This window comes from Symphodus melops, assembly GCF_947650265.1.
Source record: "Symphodus melops genome assembly, chromosome: 14".
NCBI lineage: Eukaryota > Metazoa > Chordata > Actinopteri > Labriformes > Labridae > Symphodus > Symphodus melops.
This window is the reverse complement of record NC_136704.1, coordinates 3,390,545-3,406,868: the sequence shown is the minus strand read 5'-3', so window position 1 is coordinate 3,406,868 and position 16,324 is coordinate 3,390,545. Positions and strand designations below refer to the sequence as shown.

At 46.8% G+C, this 16,324-nt stretch overlaps 1 protein-coding gene across 4 annotated transcripts in view; it reads left to right on the top strand.

Moving 5' to 3' along the window:
- The window catches only part of ccny (cyclin Y), a 37,804-nt gene that overhangs the window by 13,959 nt on the left and 7,521 nt on the right, over window positions 1-16,324 (top strand). Inside the window, exons 2-9 of one of the 4 annotated variants that reach the window (XM_079361716.1) lie at window positions 5,630-5,704; window positions 8,084-8,104; window positions 9,421-9,455; window positions 9,559-9,582; window positions 10,008-10,108; window positions 10,205-10,240; window positions 11,078-11,135; window positions 11,578-11,697. In XM_079361716.1, the coding sequence (XP_079217842.1) occupies window positions 5,630-5,704; window positions 8,084-8,104; window positions 9,421-9,455; window positions 9,559-9,582; window positions 10,008-10,108; window positions 10,205-10,240; window positions 11,078-11,135; window positions 11,578-11,697 (470 nt within the window). The remainder of the gene's footprint in view (window positions 1-5,629; window positions 5,705-8,083; window positions 8,105-9,420; window positions 9,456-9,558; window positions 9,583-10,007; window positions 10,109-10,204; window positions 10,241-11,077; window positions 11,136-11,577; window positions 11,698-16,324) is intronic. The other 3 variants (XM_079361717.1, XM_079361718.1, XM_079361719.1) reach the window with 3 other exon arrangements.

The following is a 16,324-nucleotide window of genomic DNA, read 5'->3' as shown; positions in this document are numbered from 1 at the left end:
CGCAGGTAAACACATCGTGGAGTCCTCACACATCAGCGGTCTGAAATCAGGGCGTAGAAATGGTTCCCATGTGTCAGTGCAGCGAGCAGCCTGCAGTCTTCCTTTGAACAGATCTATTTTCAAACAGCAGCTCCAGCATGTGCTCTTTACTCAAACACTCCAACACAAGATGTGCTGTGTGCTTCTTATCTTAAGCGTGTGGGCGTTCTGTTTGATAGCACAGCGCCGCTGACAGCCGGGCGGGGCCGCCTCGGTGCAGCTGCACCAGCTGGATCCCCTCCGGCTGCCTCCTCAGCAGGGGAGCCAGGAGTCAGCGAAAGGGTCTTCCTGTCTGGGCTGGTGTTTAAACCCTCGAAGCCGCTCTCATGACGCAGTCAGAGGGCAGCCGGGCAGCGTGCCAGCTAACCGCTAACCGCTAACCACAGCCATACAGATATTCCTCTTCTGAACGGGATCAACAGCAGAATGAGGGGCGCTTGTTTCCTCGTGTCCTGCAGGCGCTGCAGGTGTGTGTTTCAGGGTCATCCTGGCGAGCCATCACAGGTGTGACCTCAGCCGGGAGCTAACGTCCAGCCACAAAGACACAGATTTCTTTCCCTGGTTCCTCTTTGGTTCTGCATGGTGAACACAATCTTGTCCTGACGGAGCTGTTTAAATGAATTCTGTGGTATTCTGCTGAACTGTAGAAATGAGTCACTTATTCATTTAAAAGCCCGAGCTCAGGGGTTTCCTGAGGTAAGACTGGAGTCCTCCATACATCTCTTTAACGAGAGTGTTTGCCTTTAACAGAAGAGTACTGGAGAACAGGAAACGGACCGCAGCAGGTTCGATGCGTGATCAGAGATGGTCGTGGTCGCTCTCTGCTCCATGCAGCAGTCACAGTAGAACTCTCCGGAGAATATCCTGCTGCTCACTCCGACCTGCTGTGGGGAAAAAAACAAAATCCACCTGATGTCAGGCGGGAGAAACTCCGGATGAAGACTGAGGAAAAAAACGTTGTCTGTTTGCGTTCACACATTCAGATCCTTCAAGTGTGAAAGCGCTACTGGTGTCCGACTTTAAGCAACAAAAGAGTCTTAAATAAAGGATCAGGAAAGGAACATTCTGGTGCATTAAGGAAACTAGAGTTATTGTTGAGGGGAGGAAATGAAGGTGACAGCCTGGAGAAAAGGGACTGGAAAAAGAAAATGTATTCATCCATGCAGGGCAGGACAAACATGGTTGTTATGTTGTCGTACATAAAGATAACAGATCAATCAGGCGGCTGTTTATGTAGAGATGAGTTAAAGGGAACGCAACCTCGACAGATCCAAGAACTTTATCACACAGATGTAATCTGTCCACAAGCTCCGCCCACAGACAACCTCTGAGGGTCTCATGGTTCAGATGTCGCTTCAGCAAGGACATAAATCTGATCTAGGTCGAGCGAGCAGTTCCCCCCCCCGCAAAGCCACACAGCCATCGCTGACGTGAGGATTTCTCTTGTCTTGGGATGGACACATGTCGCTCTCGTCGGAGGCCGAGGCGTCCTCTTTTATCAAAGGACAACAAAGAACAGAAGAGCCGTTGTCTCTGCTCTCCTGTAAGAGTGCTGGACCTCCACTCCGCTCTCTGACCTTCTCCTTGCACACATTGTCCAGCCGGCCTCTCGAACAATGTGGAACCACCTCCTCCCCCTTTCTGCAGTTTCCTCTGCGCTTCCTGAAACGCAGGAAGCTTGGTGCGTTTGGTCTCCACCAGGTTGTAGAGAAAGCTGAGGGGACACTCCCTGGGAATGAGGACATTCAGCTTCCTGTGTAAGAAACATGACATCACCAGGAAGTAACCCTCAGACCTCTGACATAGAAACCGTGTGGAGGGCTTCAATCTTTCAGTTTTTTTATTTTTTAGTCTCTTCATCAGATTTAAACGGCTTCAGAGACGGGACAAAGACAGAAATGGGACCGATGGCCCAGCGGTTGTGTTGCGCGCCCCACCGGTCATAGGCACAAGGTCTGAGTCGGACCTAGAACCTGACTCTCTCCGCCCACACATGTTCTGCCTCTCTCCTCAGCTGATGTCCTCTTTAATAAAAGCAAAGAGGAAGTCTAAAAGTCAAAGGACAGCGCCTGCGCCTGCATCCTCTCTCTCGGAGTCACTTCAGATAAAAACAAGCGAGCGAGAGTTTTGCAATTCATGCTCTGCCCATCGTGACTTTCTTTTCCATCCGTTTGAGCAGGATTGGACCAGAAGAATCCCTGCTGACTGTGAGGCAGGCGGCTCGTCAGCACACACCACACTGCTCATGTCAGAGACAACCGAGCCTGAAGCTACTTTAGATTTGTTCTTCAGAGAAAGTGAAACATGTTTGTTTCCTGCAGCGATCAGAGGGAGGGGTTCACCTTTTCAAACCCGAGTCTGAAGTGTTGCAGATGTTTCTGTGATTTATGTGTGAACTGAACAGCTGAGCATGCTGCGCAGCATCATTACTTCACCTTCACTTCTCCTTCTATGCTCCCTGCTTCTTCCCACACACACACACACACACACACATACACATCTTTTATTCAACGAGCGTCGCTTCCTCCTTCATCATGGCTCCGTGTGTGTGTGTGTGTGTGTGTGTGTGTGTGTGTGTGTGTGTGTGTGTGTGTGTGTGTGTGTGTGTGTGTGTGTGTGTGTGTGTGTGTGTGTGTGTGTGTGTGTGTGTGTGTGTGTGTGTGTGTGTGTGTGTGTGTGTGTGTGTGTGTGTGTGTGTGTGTGTGTGTGTGTGTGTGTGTGTGTGTGTGTGTGTGTGTGTGTGTGTGTGTGTTTGCGTCCTTTGAGGCTCTTCAAGTGGCTCTCAAACACAAAAAGACTGAAGTTCAAAAGGGTTTGGACACAAAGGCTGAGGCTCTCATGTCTCACCTTTTATAATAGTAAGAAAGGAGCAGCAGCGGCCCTCCAATGTCGTTTTTTTATGGAGCATTTTAGTGTTATCGTTGATCCATCATGAGCACTAAGCAAACATTTAGCAAAAGCTTCAGGGACCTGATTGGAGGCTGGACTGAGCCGTCTGGTTTGGTTCAGTACAGTGAGATCAGTACCCATCGCCCCCCCCCCCCAACAGAAGGACACCTCAGAGCAGGACGGCACAGATCCCTTATTTTGGTGCCATTCCCAACTGTTTTCTGTGGAAACGCCAATAGAGGGATGTTGGTCTCAAGACGCTGAGAAACAACATGTTTTTGTATTAAAAGTGGGCGTTACCAGTGTTAGAAGCATCCCTCTGTGCACACAGGTCTTTATTTCCTAAACATACAGATTTGATGTGCAGAAGAGGATACCTGCAGCAGCTTATTAAAACACTCAGTCTGGTGCTTTTAGCTGTGATTTCTCTAACCGTGACCTCTCTCACCTTTCCCGCCTCGTATCGTCTTTACTCCTGTTTTTATTTGCTCATATCTCTTATTGCCCTCTCTCTCATCTCTCTTTTATTTCCCTCCGGTCTGTCTCTATATTTTTCTCTGATGGTTTTCTCTTTTCTCTTATTGTCCTCCCTGTCAATCATTTGAGAAATCTGTCACTCTGCTCTCTTCATTTTCCGCCCTGTTGTCCTTTTCTCTGCCGTTATCAGCCTGTCACTCTTCTTCTTCTGTCTCCGTCTACAGAACTATTTTTCTCCGTCTCTCTATTAGTCCATCTGGGTGTTGGTCCCTTCTGACACTTCCTGTTTCTCTGACATCATCCAAGAAACCAGGAAGCTGCTCATTGTTACTTTGTGTGTGTGTGTGTGTACTTTGTCCTGCAGCTTCAGAAGTGTTTTAGTTTAAACTGATGATTAACCTGCTCTCTAAAATATTGACTGCGTCCTTCAGTCAACATACGCTTCACCCGACGTTGTTCAGGATATTAGATTAATTCTCCTGGCTGTAATAAGATCTACACGAGGCTGAAAGTATGATACCGCTCCACTGTTCAAACATGCTTTTCTGATTCATCAGCCAAAGACACAAACACAAGCTCAGCCATATTCTCACCTGTAGATCGTTTGCTCTGGTCTGAATCATAGACTTGTTGCATAACTACATCAACTTTGGTCTGTGTTCACACGGGGACATAAACAAGCAGACCAAAATGTGTGCACTGGCAAAACGCTCTCTGATTGGTCAGAATTTCTTGTGGTAAGAAAAACAAAGATTAGGTCAACTGTGGCTTCTCCAATGACTCCAATGAATTTCTAAATGAACAGACGACTACACGGACTGAGGTTGGCTCCAACAGTAGCTTTAAATATGTAAATGAGCTGTGTCTGGCCACGCCCCTCTCTGCTCAGAACAGGCTGTTTCTGTGTCTGTAGCTTTAAATATGTAAATGAGCTGTGTCTGACCACGCCCCCTCTCTGGAAGGGCTCGGGTGTACTCGCTGCTTTCTGGCTCCATGTCCTATTGTTTACGGTGAGAAGGCAGACTCAGAGGGCAGAACAAACACCTAGCTGTGGGAGTGTCACCCACCTGGGGGAGGGGCTACTGCCCTTTGTGATGTCATGAAGGGAACATCTCCAAACGGCCTGTTTGAGCACACATCTGAAAAGTGGAGCAGGCAGAAGACGGAGAGGGGTTTGCAGACAGACTTTAGTTAGAGGAACGTGGAGAAGAGGATTCTGCAGAACATGTGACCTTTAAAATGTCTATAAAGAATCTTCCAGGCTGTTCTGTGTGGAATAAAGAACTCTGTCAGCAGCAGCAACAGAAGGCGGATGTTGTACAAACCCGCTGTCAGAGTTCATCGCCTCATCGGACTCTCGTAGATCTTTTTTTATTGCAGTTTGTGTCGGCAGCTTCTGTCTCATCTGCTGGCTGATCCCTCGTGGAGTCTGTGTGCACACAGTGATCTCAAACAAATCTATACCTTTCTGCTGTGTTTGGTCGGCACATCGATTCACAAACGGCCGTTTACACAGCGCCGCTGCAGCAAACCGTCGGCTGGCTGATTGTTTTTCCTCTTAGTTCAGTCCATTACAACAGAGGTGGTCGACCCCTGATCACTTTTCACCTCCAAGAAGAATGTTTCAGTGCACACTGTATGTTTATTTCTGTACAGAAACCTTAAAGGAGATCTATTAAACTCACTGTCTCACTTAATGATGTCAGTGTGGGGCACTGATTGAGCAGCAGTGTTGCTCAAAAACCTTTTTGACCTGATAATTACTTAGTTAGTAAAATCTCTTATTTCAGCCTCTGCCTGAAACGCTTCATTTCATACGCTGTCTCTTTAAGGCCCTCCCCCACGTGCACTCTTTCTTCTGATTGGCTGGCTCCATTTGTAGTAGCAGAGAAATTGATGTGAGCTGCTGTGGTGGGCGTGTCCGATAACTGTAGTCGATGCCAAGTGTCACCAAGTTCTGGTCCGTGGAAAAAGCCAACAGCTGTGTGTTTAAGATAAACAAACGGTCATGAATTATAGTATCATCATAACGGTACACGCAGATCTTTAAATATGGCTCGGCAGAGTAGATCTTCTTTATCTTCTTTAAACACAAAGGTGAACTGGTTGTCTGACTGTTTTTTGGTTTTTAAAGTCGTCCAGACATTCTTTGGGACTTTGACCACGTTCGATCAAGTCTCTAATGTGCGACCTGTTTTACTGACTTTGGTTCCCTTTGTTTCAGATCTGCCGATGGAGTACAATCCCTCAGATCATCCCCGAGCCAGCACCATCTTCCTCAGCAAATCACAGACTGACGGTAAGTACGACCTTCCACTTAACCTTTGACCTCCACGTGAACCACTATGTTTAAAATCTCTCAGGTTTCAGAAGTGTTGTCTTCGTTAAAGACTTCTGCCGTATCCATGAGCTCCTCGGATGGTCCCAGTTTCACCAGTTTGGACGTCTTTTTTGTTTTCTGACTTCAGTGTGTTCATGTGATTCCAGACTGAAAAGTCAACAAAAAAAAAAGACAAAAAGTCGATGTGCAATTTGAGAATGAATCAAAAGAATCTTATCATTAAGTAAACACATCTGGCCTCCCGTGTGAACACGAATATGAACTCAAGTCGGACACTTATTCTTTCCAAGTGTCCGAGTTGTTGTTGTGATTTGGACCCTCCGTTCTCTGAAGTGTTGGACACCTCATGAACGCAGGGACACTTTGAAGCGCATGGTTTCCTCCGCTGTCGTGTGTCAGGATTACTGCAGAGTAGGTTTTCACACACACACAGAATCTGTTTTGGTGTTTTGGTGCAAAAATCGATAAGAAGCTGAACAGAATGTTTGAAGTGGTGAGCTGTAAAATACTCCGACTTTTATTTGTTGTGTAAACTTTATTAATCCCAGGGGGGAAATTCTGCTTCACACACAATTAGAGATTTGCTTCCCACACACATTAGCCCAAAAACACACACACACACACACACACACACACACACACACACACACACACATGTGCACACACAGGCTCTGTGGACATGGATTAGTGGAGTGCATCAGACCCTTTTTAGAGGTTCGGTAGTGGCACCTCTCCAGACCAACTCAACAACAAATATACAAAACAAAGGTTTATTCTATTTTTTATTAAGTCTGATATGTTAGTGTAAAAATTCCTCATATTTTACGTTGAACTTCATGTGTTTTAGTATTTCCATCTCCTCTCAGATCAGACTGTTCCAGCTCTCCGGAGCGTGACGGCGTGAAGCAGCGTTTGATTCGTTTTACTCTGAGCAGCGGCGTCGCCATATGTGACATATTGCACATTAAGCCGTATCAGATTGGCTGCAGATTCATCTTTAGAAAGTGGCTTTTATGTTTCAAACACACACACACAAACACACGGCAGCTGCTCTGTGGGAGAGCGTGCAGCCTGTTTCTGTGATGTAAAGACTCATATAGAAACATTTTCACACCGGCTGGCTTTACGAGCTTTCAGACCCCACCGGGTGTTTGATGGCGTCTGTCAGGCAGGCAGTGTGGACCCTTCACACTGAGACAGTAATTCATTTTAATCAACTGAAATGTGATTATGTTCTTGTCTGAGATTATTATTCTTTGACTTTTGACGTAATCTCTCCACTTTGATGATAAGAGGCTTAATAACGTTCCCTTTGCTCAATCTGGAGAAAAGCCGGTTCAGCCGGCGAGTTGTTATAGCCTGCAGGCGGATCCGTATTGATCTGATATCTGCTGCTGATGCTCTTTAATTAGCCTGATCAAACTCATGTGTGAATGTCTGCCGGCCTGTTTTCTCAACGTCCTGTACAACAAACAGGACACACAGGAGACCACAGGAAAGGTTCTTTCTTTATCCTGCACATTTTTTTATCATGGTAATCCTGTTATTTTGAAACATTTTAGAGGTCTAAAAGCTCAGAGCTCCTCTTCATCATGTGTGTGAAGTGTGTTGTTGTAAATCCACTCTGATCCTGTATTTGATCATGTCTATAAAGCCCTCTATTTCAGCCCTGCTCAGAACAGGCTGTTTCTGTGTCTGTAGCTTTAAATATGTAAATGAGCTGTGTCTGACCACGCCCCCTCTCTGGAAGGGCTCGGGTGTACTCGCTGCTTTCTGGCTCCGTGTCCTATTGTTTACGGTGAGAAGGCAGACTCAGAGGGCAGAACAAACACCTAGCTGTGGGAGTGTCAGCCACCTGGGGGAGGGGCTACTGCCCTTTGTGATGTCATGAAGGGGTTTGGGTTTGAAGGGGAGATCATTTTTTCTCTCTCTAATCAAACCGCCTCTCAGTTCTGTACTGTAGGTTTACAGTGAATTGTATTAAGTTAATATTGAGGGTGTTGTGCTGCATCCCAGGTAAACTTTGTGTATTTTTTAAGATCTTGCAGCTTTGAAAAAAAGTGATGCACCAACTGTTTCTGGTTTTTTTTTTGTGGTTTTTTTTAAATCATCTTTTGCTTTTGGGATCCTCTCTGTGCAGTTTTCAGGCACAATATCAGAGCCACTGTTTTCTTCCCCGAGGATGATTCACAGCTGCCTGCTTCATCAGTCTGATGGAGTATAACACAACAAGGCCCAGGTGTAACAGTCAGGACTGAGCCCCCCCCCTTTAATTGTAGCCAGATGTGCACCTGTGTTCAAACAATCAGAGACAACTTGGACTTTGTGTTTTTTCAGTTGCTGTTCCCAACAAGAGAGGTAAGCATGTCCTCGTGTGGCGTCGACGACGGCTTTGTGTGTTCACACTGTAAATGTGCTCTCAAGCTTCTTCGTAGTCATGTCCTCGATTTGCATTGTTTTCTGTCAGCAGGTGGTGTGCCTTTAAGCTGCTGCTGTTATTGTGTGTGTGTGTGAGTGTGTGTGTGAGTGTGTGTGTGTGTGTGTGTTTTTGCCAGTGTGCATGTCCATGGTCAGGATGCAGCAGTATAAAAAGAGCTTTTATACTGCCTGTCCTCGTCAGCAGTGCATAAGACATATTTCTTCGACAGACTAAAGGCGAGGTCAGACAGGAAGTATCCAGCAGTGATTTGACTCCGGCATTACAGCATGTTGCTTAGAAACGGTTTTAATTAGTTGGTGTTGATGTACGGGAAAAAAGGCGTAAATCACAGCAGCTCAGATTGCAATCTCTGCTTTTAAACTCAAGTTATGCAAAACCCTCAATTAACATCCTGCAGCTTTTGCTCGAAAGCAGCACACACAGTCACCACTGCCCGGAGGAGGAACACGAAACACACACACACACACACACACACACACACACACACACACACACACACACACACACACACACACACACACACACACACACACACACACACACACACACGAGTGCCAGTGTGTGTGTGTCAGCAGTGAGGTGTGAGAGACTATGTTGGGATGAAAGGCGCTAGACTGCAACGCCACATCACTGTGTGTGTGTGTGTGTGTGTCTGTGTGTGTGTGTCTGTGTGTGTGTGTGTGTGTGTGTGTGTGTGTGTGTGTGTGTGTGTGTGTGTGTGTGTGTCTGTGTGTGTGTGTGTGTGTGTGTGTGTGTGTCTGTGTGTGTGTGTGTCTGTGTGTCTCTGTGTGTGTGTGTGTCTGTGTGTGTGTGTCTGTGTGTGTGTGTGTGTGTGTGTGTGCTGCACTCTGCATCTGCTCCACTTTGCCCTGCCAGCGACCTTCTCCCCCGTGATTTCTCCAAACTGGGCTGAACACAAATATAAATACAACACACACACACACACACACACACACACACGGCTCTGACACAGCCTCACGTCCATCGAGTAGGTTGAGCATCACAATCAGCACACAGTTTGTCCGATCGTCTCCTCATGATGAAATCCATCAGACAGATTTTTGATTGTTCTCCTTTAAAGTGAAAAAGGAGTGAGATCATCTACTCTGAAAACAGAAAGCCTCTAATGAAGGGGCCTTAATAAACCCTGGATAAATGCTGCCCCCTGTCTGCGAGGGCTGTGTACTGCGCCTGCAGAGCTGTGACACCTGACCTCTCGTCTTTCTCTTCACAGTGCGAGAAAAAAGGAAGAGCCTCTACATCAACCATGTGAGTAAGAGCTTTGGGAAGTCATAAACATGAACACAACTTTCAGCTACTTCTGTTAACTGTGATTTTTATTCTTGTATGTTTGTTTTGTTTTTTTTGCAAGTTTACACATATTTCGGAGAGCAAGGTAAAGTTCTGAGATGATCATAAGACGTGATTTTCCCTCATTCAGTGTTGTGTTTGTGTAACATCGTGGACGTGATCGATCCCACTGTTAACGTGAAGTGAACATGTCGTTTGTCTTCGCTCTATGGAGAAGATCAAACGGGTCATTTTAAGAGATTTAATATGGAAAAGGAAACATTTCAAACATGTTTCACCATAAATAGACGAAACAACTTGAGCACAAATCAAAAATGATCCCTTCGATCAAGTTTCAGACTCCGCCATGCGAGCCATGGCTGCATGCAGCAGTGTCTGACACAGAGGGAGTTTGTTGGCTTGCTGGTGCTCTACTTCCCCGTGTGAGTGTAAGTGTGACAGACACAGAGATTGACGTGTGTGTGTGTGTGTGTGTGTGTGTGTGTGTGTGTGTGTGTGTGTGAACTGTAGCACCATCCAGGCCCAGTGAGACGGAAGTACAGCTCATGCTCCACCATATTCCTGGACGACAGCACCGTCAGCCAGCCCAACCTCAAATACACCATCAAATGGTAACAGCGTCACATGACCTGGTATTTCAGCTTTCCTTCAGGTCATTCTCCTCTCTGATCTCTCATCTGCTTTTATGTCTTCTCTTTTATTTGCAGTGTGTCTCTTGCAATATACTACCACATAAAGAACAGGTATGATGACTCTATATCTTCTGTGTTATAGGACGATGTTATTAACTCTGTGTCCATCAGCTCTTCTGCATGTTCAGCACAGTACCTCGTGTTTGCATCCTGTCTCTCCTGAATCTCCTTAATTGGTGCCAGTGACTCTGGATGTTGCTGATAGCTTGAGCTTGGTCGACCTGCCTAAACATGAAACATGGTGTAAGACAATGTTCAGTTTACCCAGGGCTTTGTCTGACAGGTTGACATGTTCACACGCTGAGTGAGGAAGCATCCTTTGTTTTCAACGTGTCTCTATGCAGGACTCTGGAACTGCATTAAAGGTTACGTCTACAGCCCTAATACCTGCACTTGAGTTTCACGGCCTTGCATCAGAAATCAGAGTCCAAATATTTGAAGCAGAACTAAACACAGCATGAGAAAGAGTCGCTTTTAGTCCCCGAGGGTTCAGTTGAAATGTCAGGCGCTGGAATCAGTGTGACGCTGTGATCGCTGACTGAATCTACAGCTCCAGTGAGCTGGGCGCCGCTCTGCAGAGAGCTGTGCTCTGAAAACACTCGTAAGAACAGAGTCATCTGAAATTGATGCCGGGCAGCGATTTAAGAGAACGTGATGAATTCATGAAACATCTCAGTCTTCAGATCTTCTCTTTGGAATGAAAAACTACTCAAGTGATCCCGACCTGGAGAGCCAGCTGTGCACGGATGTCACGCCCCCCCTTTAAGCCCCTCCTCTTGACCCTCTTTAATTTACACGCGCAGCGACTTCAGGGGACCAAGCTTTCCTCGATGTTTAAACTCATGTCACGCCTCTGATCTTCTTCTTCTTCTCTGTTCATCGTTCCAGGGACGCAGATGGGAGAATGGTGATAGACATTTTCGATGAAAAGCTGCATCCACTTACGGTGAGGCTGAAACAGGTCTGGTGTCTGCCTAAAGTCATGCATCTACAATGAAGATCTTAAAATGTCTTACATTAATTCAAAAGGGAATATGCTTGTCTTCAATATATGACTCAAACTGTGACATGATGTTTGTACCTCTGACGTCTCATTGAGTCTACGCTTGGCTTCCTCCAACCATCGGCTATATTTCATGGAGTTTTATGGAGTGCTAGCATAAAAAAAAGTCTTAAATCTGACTTTCTGAAACCTGCAGACGGCCTGTTTCACTAACGGTCGATCTTCATGATGTGCATCTGAAGCGCTGTCTCGACTCATTGAAGCGAGGCGACGCACGCCGGCTGATGCACAGAAGATAAGAGGAGTGAGCGGGTGATGTGCAGCCTGCGATCACAGCGGCTGTCTGCATCGTCCTCAAGCCTTTCTGTCTCCATTTGTGTTTCAGAAGTCAGAAGTTCCTCAAGATTACGAGAAACACGACCCCGAGCAGAAACAGATTTACCGCTTTGTGAGGACGCTGTTCAGCGCCGCACAGCTCACCGCCGAGTGTGCCATCGTCACATTGGTAAGTGTGTGTGTGTGTGTGTGTGTGTGTGTGTGTGAGTGAGTGTGTGTGAGTGGGGACACCAGGAGCGAGTGTTGCATCCTGGGTTCGTTTTGCCCTCCTTCATGCAGTTTGTTTTTTTCTCTTTTCCTCTCAAATGAAATCGTCCATGTTTCTCTCCGGAGATTTTGTCTCTGAAAAATATGAAATGTTCTTTTAGCCGGTGAGAGCTGAGACAACATCTGTGCAGTTTTCTCACAGATGGACTTTGGTTTGGAGGAAGCGCTCACCATCGCCGGCAGCTGTCCTCTCCTCTCTCTCGTTTCTGTCAGCATCTTTTGTTTTAGTGTTGTAATGAAGACCTCACAGACTGAGACCAAGACATGTCTGAGACGAGAGTGCTCAGAGACCGAGACAAGAGCAGAAACATGAAAGGAAGTCCTCATCCTGTGCAGCTGGACTGTAACACCGGGGGATAAGAATCCAACTCTGAATGAATTGAAGTGATTGATTCTGTAGAAAGCAGCATCTTCCTTCTCATCACAAGTGACGTGGAAAAACAGCCGATCAGTCGTGGTCTTGATTTAAAATTCGTCCAGTCTGACGCCGAGACAAGACCGAGTCAAGAATGGAGATTTAGTGCGACAACACTCTTTTGTTTCTCTGGTGCTTCCTCTTATCCTCAAACATGACGGATATAGACGTTTTAACAAGGTCAGTGAAAGTGTGAAAGCCCCAGATCTTTACAAAACACTGAGCAACTAAAGAGTTCAATGTGGTGTTTAAGTGTTTACACACACTTTTTATTTTTCTGCACATCTGGTTTGCAGCCACGTGCAGTTGAAGGTAGCCGGCCACTTCAGCCTGATGAAGGTCGAGCACAGAAACGTTTGAACTCGTTGTGCAGAGTTTATTGCTGGAGACTTTATTTGTCTACGTCTGATACGGTTCTGGATCAGGTGTGGGTGAAACGTCTCAGTCAGCAGGTCACGGTGGATTCAAAGCTTCCTCTGGACTGATAAAACGTGAAAGGCTTCGTCAGGTCTACACTAACAGAGCTGGAAATGTAAGCCTCTGAGGATCAGGAGCATGCTAAAGACCAGGGATGACTCACATCAGAGTCGCTGAGGGGTTAGCCTAGCTTCATGGTACGAGGTGGGAACGAGGCTTCAGTTGTTTTGGGAGAGGTAGGTTGATGAAAGATGGCGCCTCCTTCCACCTCGTCTGTTGAGGGATGGTTATTCCACCTTAACGGAGTCTGATGGGAGACATCCTCGATCATTAGCATGCTGCTCTTAGCTTCGCTCAAGCAGGTAGTTTAAACCTGAAGAAGCCTTTCAGACGAGGAGAGGTGAAATGTCTTCAAGATCTTCAACCAGTCGCCAGTTGCTCTCGGATGATGTTTTAAATTTGTCCGCTTCGTTGAGTCAGAAATGAGCTCTCTGTCCTCCTCCATTCATCTGCCCGGTAACACGTCTGTCCACACTCGCTCTGACTCATGTGTCCCTGCAGTCTGGGGGGGTCTGGTCTGTTGAGTTGCGGTGCTTCCTGACAGATGCATGCACAGCTGAGTGGGTGGGCTGCAGAGTCCAGACACTTGATTCGAACCTGCACCCTGATGAGCACAGTCTTTCTGTGTCTGTGTCCGTGCACATTCAACACATTCACACGTGTTGAATCAGACACGTCTGGGACATGTTCTGCCTCCTCCACACACAGGAAGTGAAGGTGCAGGCTGGTGGTTCGAGGGTTAGCTCAGCTGAGTTTTAGTTCTATCTTTCTCTATTTCAAAATAAAAGTGGGGTTGAATTTTAAGCAACAAATAAAGTACTCTCTGTATATAAGGGTACAACTTTTCAAAATAAAAGACTGATAGATCCTCTGTCTCCTCATCCTATCTCCTCGTCCACTGTCTCCTCATCCTCTGTCTCCTCGTCCTCTGTCTCCTCATCCTCTGTCTCCTCATCCTCTGTCTCCTCGTCCTCTGTCTCCTCATCCTCTGTCTCCTCATCCTCTGTCTCCTCATCCTCTGTCTCCTCGTCCTCTGTCTCCTCATCCTCTGTCTCCTCGTCCTCTGTCTCCTCATCCTCTGTCTCCTCATCCTATCTCCTTGTCCTCTGTCTCCTCGGCCTCTGTATCCTCATCCTGTCTCCTCATCCTATCTCCTCATCCTCTGTCTCCTCATCCTGTCTCCTCATCCTCTGTCTCCTCATCCCCTGTCTCCTCATCCTCTGTCTCCTCGTCCTCTGTCTCCTCGTCCTCTGTCTCCTCATCCTCTGTCTCCTCATCCTCTGTCTCCTCGTCCTCTGTCTCCTCATCCTATCTCCTCGTCCTCTGTCTCCTCATCCTCTGTCTCCTCGTCCTCTGTCTCCTCATCCTCTGTCTCCTCGTCCTCTGTCTCCTCGTCCTCTGTCTCCTCGTCCTCTGTCTCCTCATCCTATCTCCTCGTCCTCTGTCTCCTCGTCCTCTGTCTCCTCATCCTCTGTCTCCTCATCCTATCTCCTCGGCCTCTGTATCCTCATCCTGTCTCCTCATCCTATCTCCTCGTCCTCTGTCTCCTCATCCTGTCTCCTCATCCTCTGTCTCCTCATCCTGTCTCCTCATCCTCTGTCTCCTCATCCCCTGTCTCCTCATCCCCTGTCTCCTCGTCCTCTGTCTCCTCATCCTCTGTCTCCTCTGTTGTTCCTATTTCTTTTCTTTTCTCTTTGTGCTCTTGCATTCATATCTCTCAGCATGTGTTGGACCTCTCATTTACTCTGACTTTCGTCAGTGCTGTGTGTGTGTGTGTGTGTGTGTGTGTGTGTGTGTGTGTGTGTGTGTGTGTGTGTGTGTGTGTGTGTGTGTGTGTGTGTGTGTGTGTGTGTGTGTGTGTGTGTGTGTGTGTGTGTGTGTGTGTGTGTGTGTGTGTGTGTGTGTGTGTGTGTGTGTGTGTGTGTGTGTGTGTGTGTGTGTGTGTGTGTGTGTGTGTGTGTGTGTGTGTGTGTGTGCGCGCGTGTGCGTGTGTGTGTGCGTGTGTGCGCGTGTGTGTGCGTGTGTGTGCCACAGCAGTGATGGGTTAGCATCGCCTGCAGGCATAAAGACCGACACTGCGTGAATCGTCCTATTAGCCGCCCGATCAGTGTGTGAGGGCGAGTTCATGCCCAGTGAACAAACAGATCTTTCTGTCTTTCTCTCACAGCATTTACGTGAAAGTTTCCCTGTTTGTGTTTTATGAGCCACTATTTAATGCTCAGTAATTCGATGTGGGTCTGTCAGGTTATTGTCGACTCTGCAGATCTCTCACAGGATTGTTTCAGGCGCATCAAACTGACGCTTCCAGCACAGAGCAGATTCACACAGAATTAAAAATACAGCAGCTCTGCAGACGAGATTTCTTTGTCAGACGTGTCATCTGAGAGGACGGATTTCAAAGCTTTAAGCTGCTGGAGCCGCTCTGCGCTCAGCCGAGCCTGTAGCTCAGTTTCTTTATGGAGAATAAAAAACTGGGGATTCAGCCCGGAGCAAAGAAATGCTGTTACACATTTTTGATTTATTGCCTTTATTTCAAATGTTCATGGTCAGGCAGTCTGCTGGTATGTGCCATACGTAGACTAATCGACTAAATCTTAGATCAATATTTTTCCATGTGACGTATCAAAAGAACAAAATCTATCCTGAAATGTGTTTTTGAAACCGCCAACGACATCCCACTATCAAACACAGTATGTACTTCATGCTGCATATGTTGGACAGTGGTCTGTAGCAGAGCTGCCAGTCGACTAAGAGACATCCTTTAGATGTTCTTGATTTAGAGAATCTAAAGATAACTGCTGGTATCTTTCTTTCACGCTTGCAGAAAACTGCTGAAAGACTCCGCCGGAGGAGCTGAAAGTGTGAACGCAAACAGACAAAGATTCACCTCCTGGTATTTATTCTGCAGAAAGTCTGAGTGAGCTGATGTGAGATCGCAGCAGGATGCAATCAGGAGAATTCAGCTCGAGCCAATAGGAAGGGAGAGTGACGTTTATATGCTGCAAGAGGTGCAGAGAGTGTCTGCACACGTGCGCGCCGACCTCTGAGCTGAAACCAAACGGCTCGTCACTGTGTCGTTCTCTTTTATCCATCATGTGATTGTTTCTAACAGACCGCTCTTTTGTGCTCGTGTTATTAATAAATCCAACTCTTCAAACACCATCTTTTTTTACTCTCCACCAGTGCAGAACAGCCACACTGACTTCCCTTTTAATGTCCAATTACAACCTGCAATGCTCCAATCAGTACTCTAAGAAGAAAGAAGTGAAGACATAAGATGTTTCTGTGAGAAATAAATCAAGTGAGTGTGGTTAACTCAGGGCAGGGCGTGCATGTGTGTCATGAGGGGTTCAGGAGGTATGCATGAGCAGGAGACGGGGACATAAAGATGTCTGCACGGAGCAGACCTCTGCAGCTTTCATGTTCAACAGCATCCATAAAGTGTAACAGATTACTGCTCTCTTTCTAACAAAATGATGATCAGTGGATCGGAAGAATGAGCTTCAGTACAAGCACTCGGTCTTGTGAGGAGCAGGTGTGCCTGCAGGCTCTCTGTGACACTGTGGGAATACTGCCGACTGATGGGGAGAGATGGAGTGTATATTTTAATGAGCGAGCTCGAGGGAAGCTAGATTTC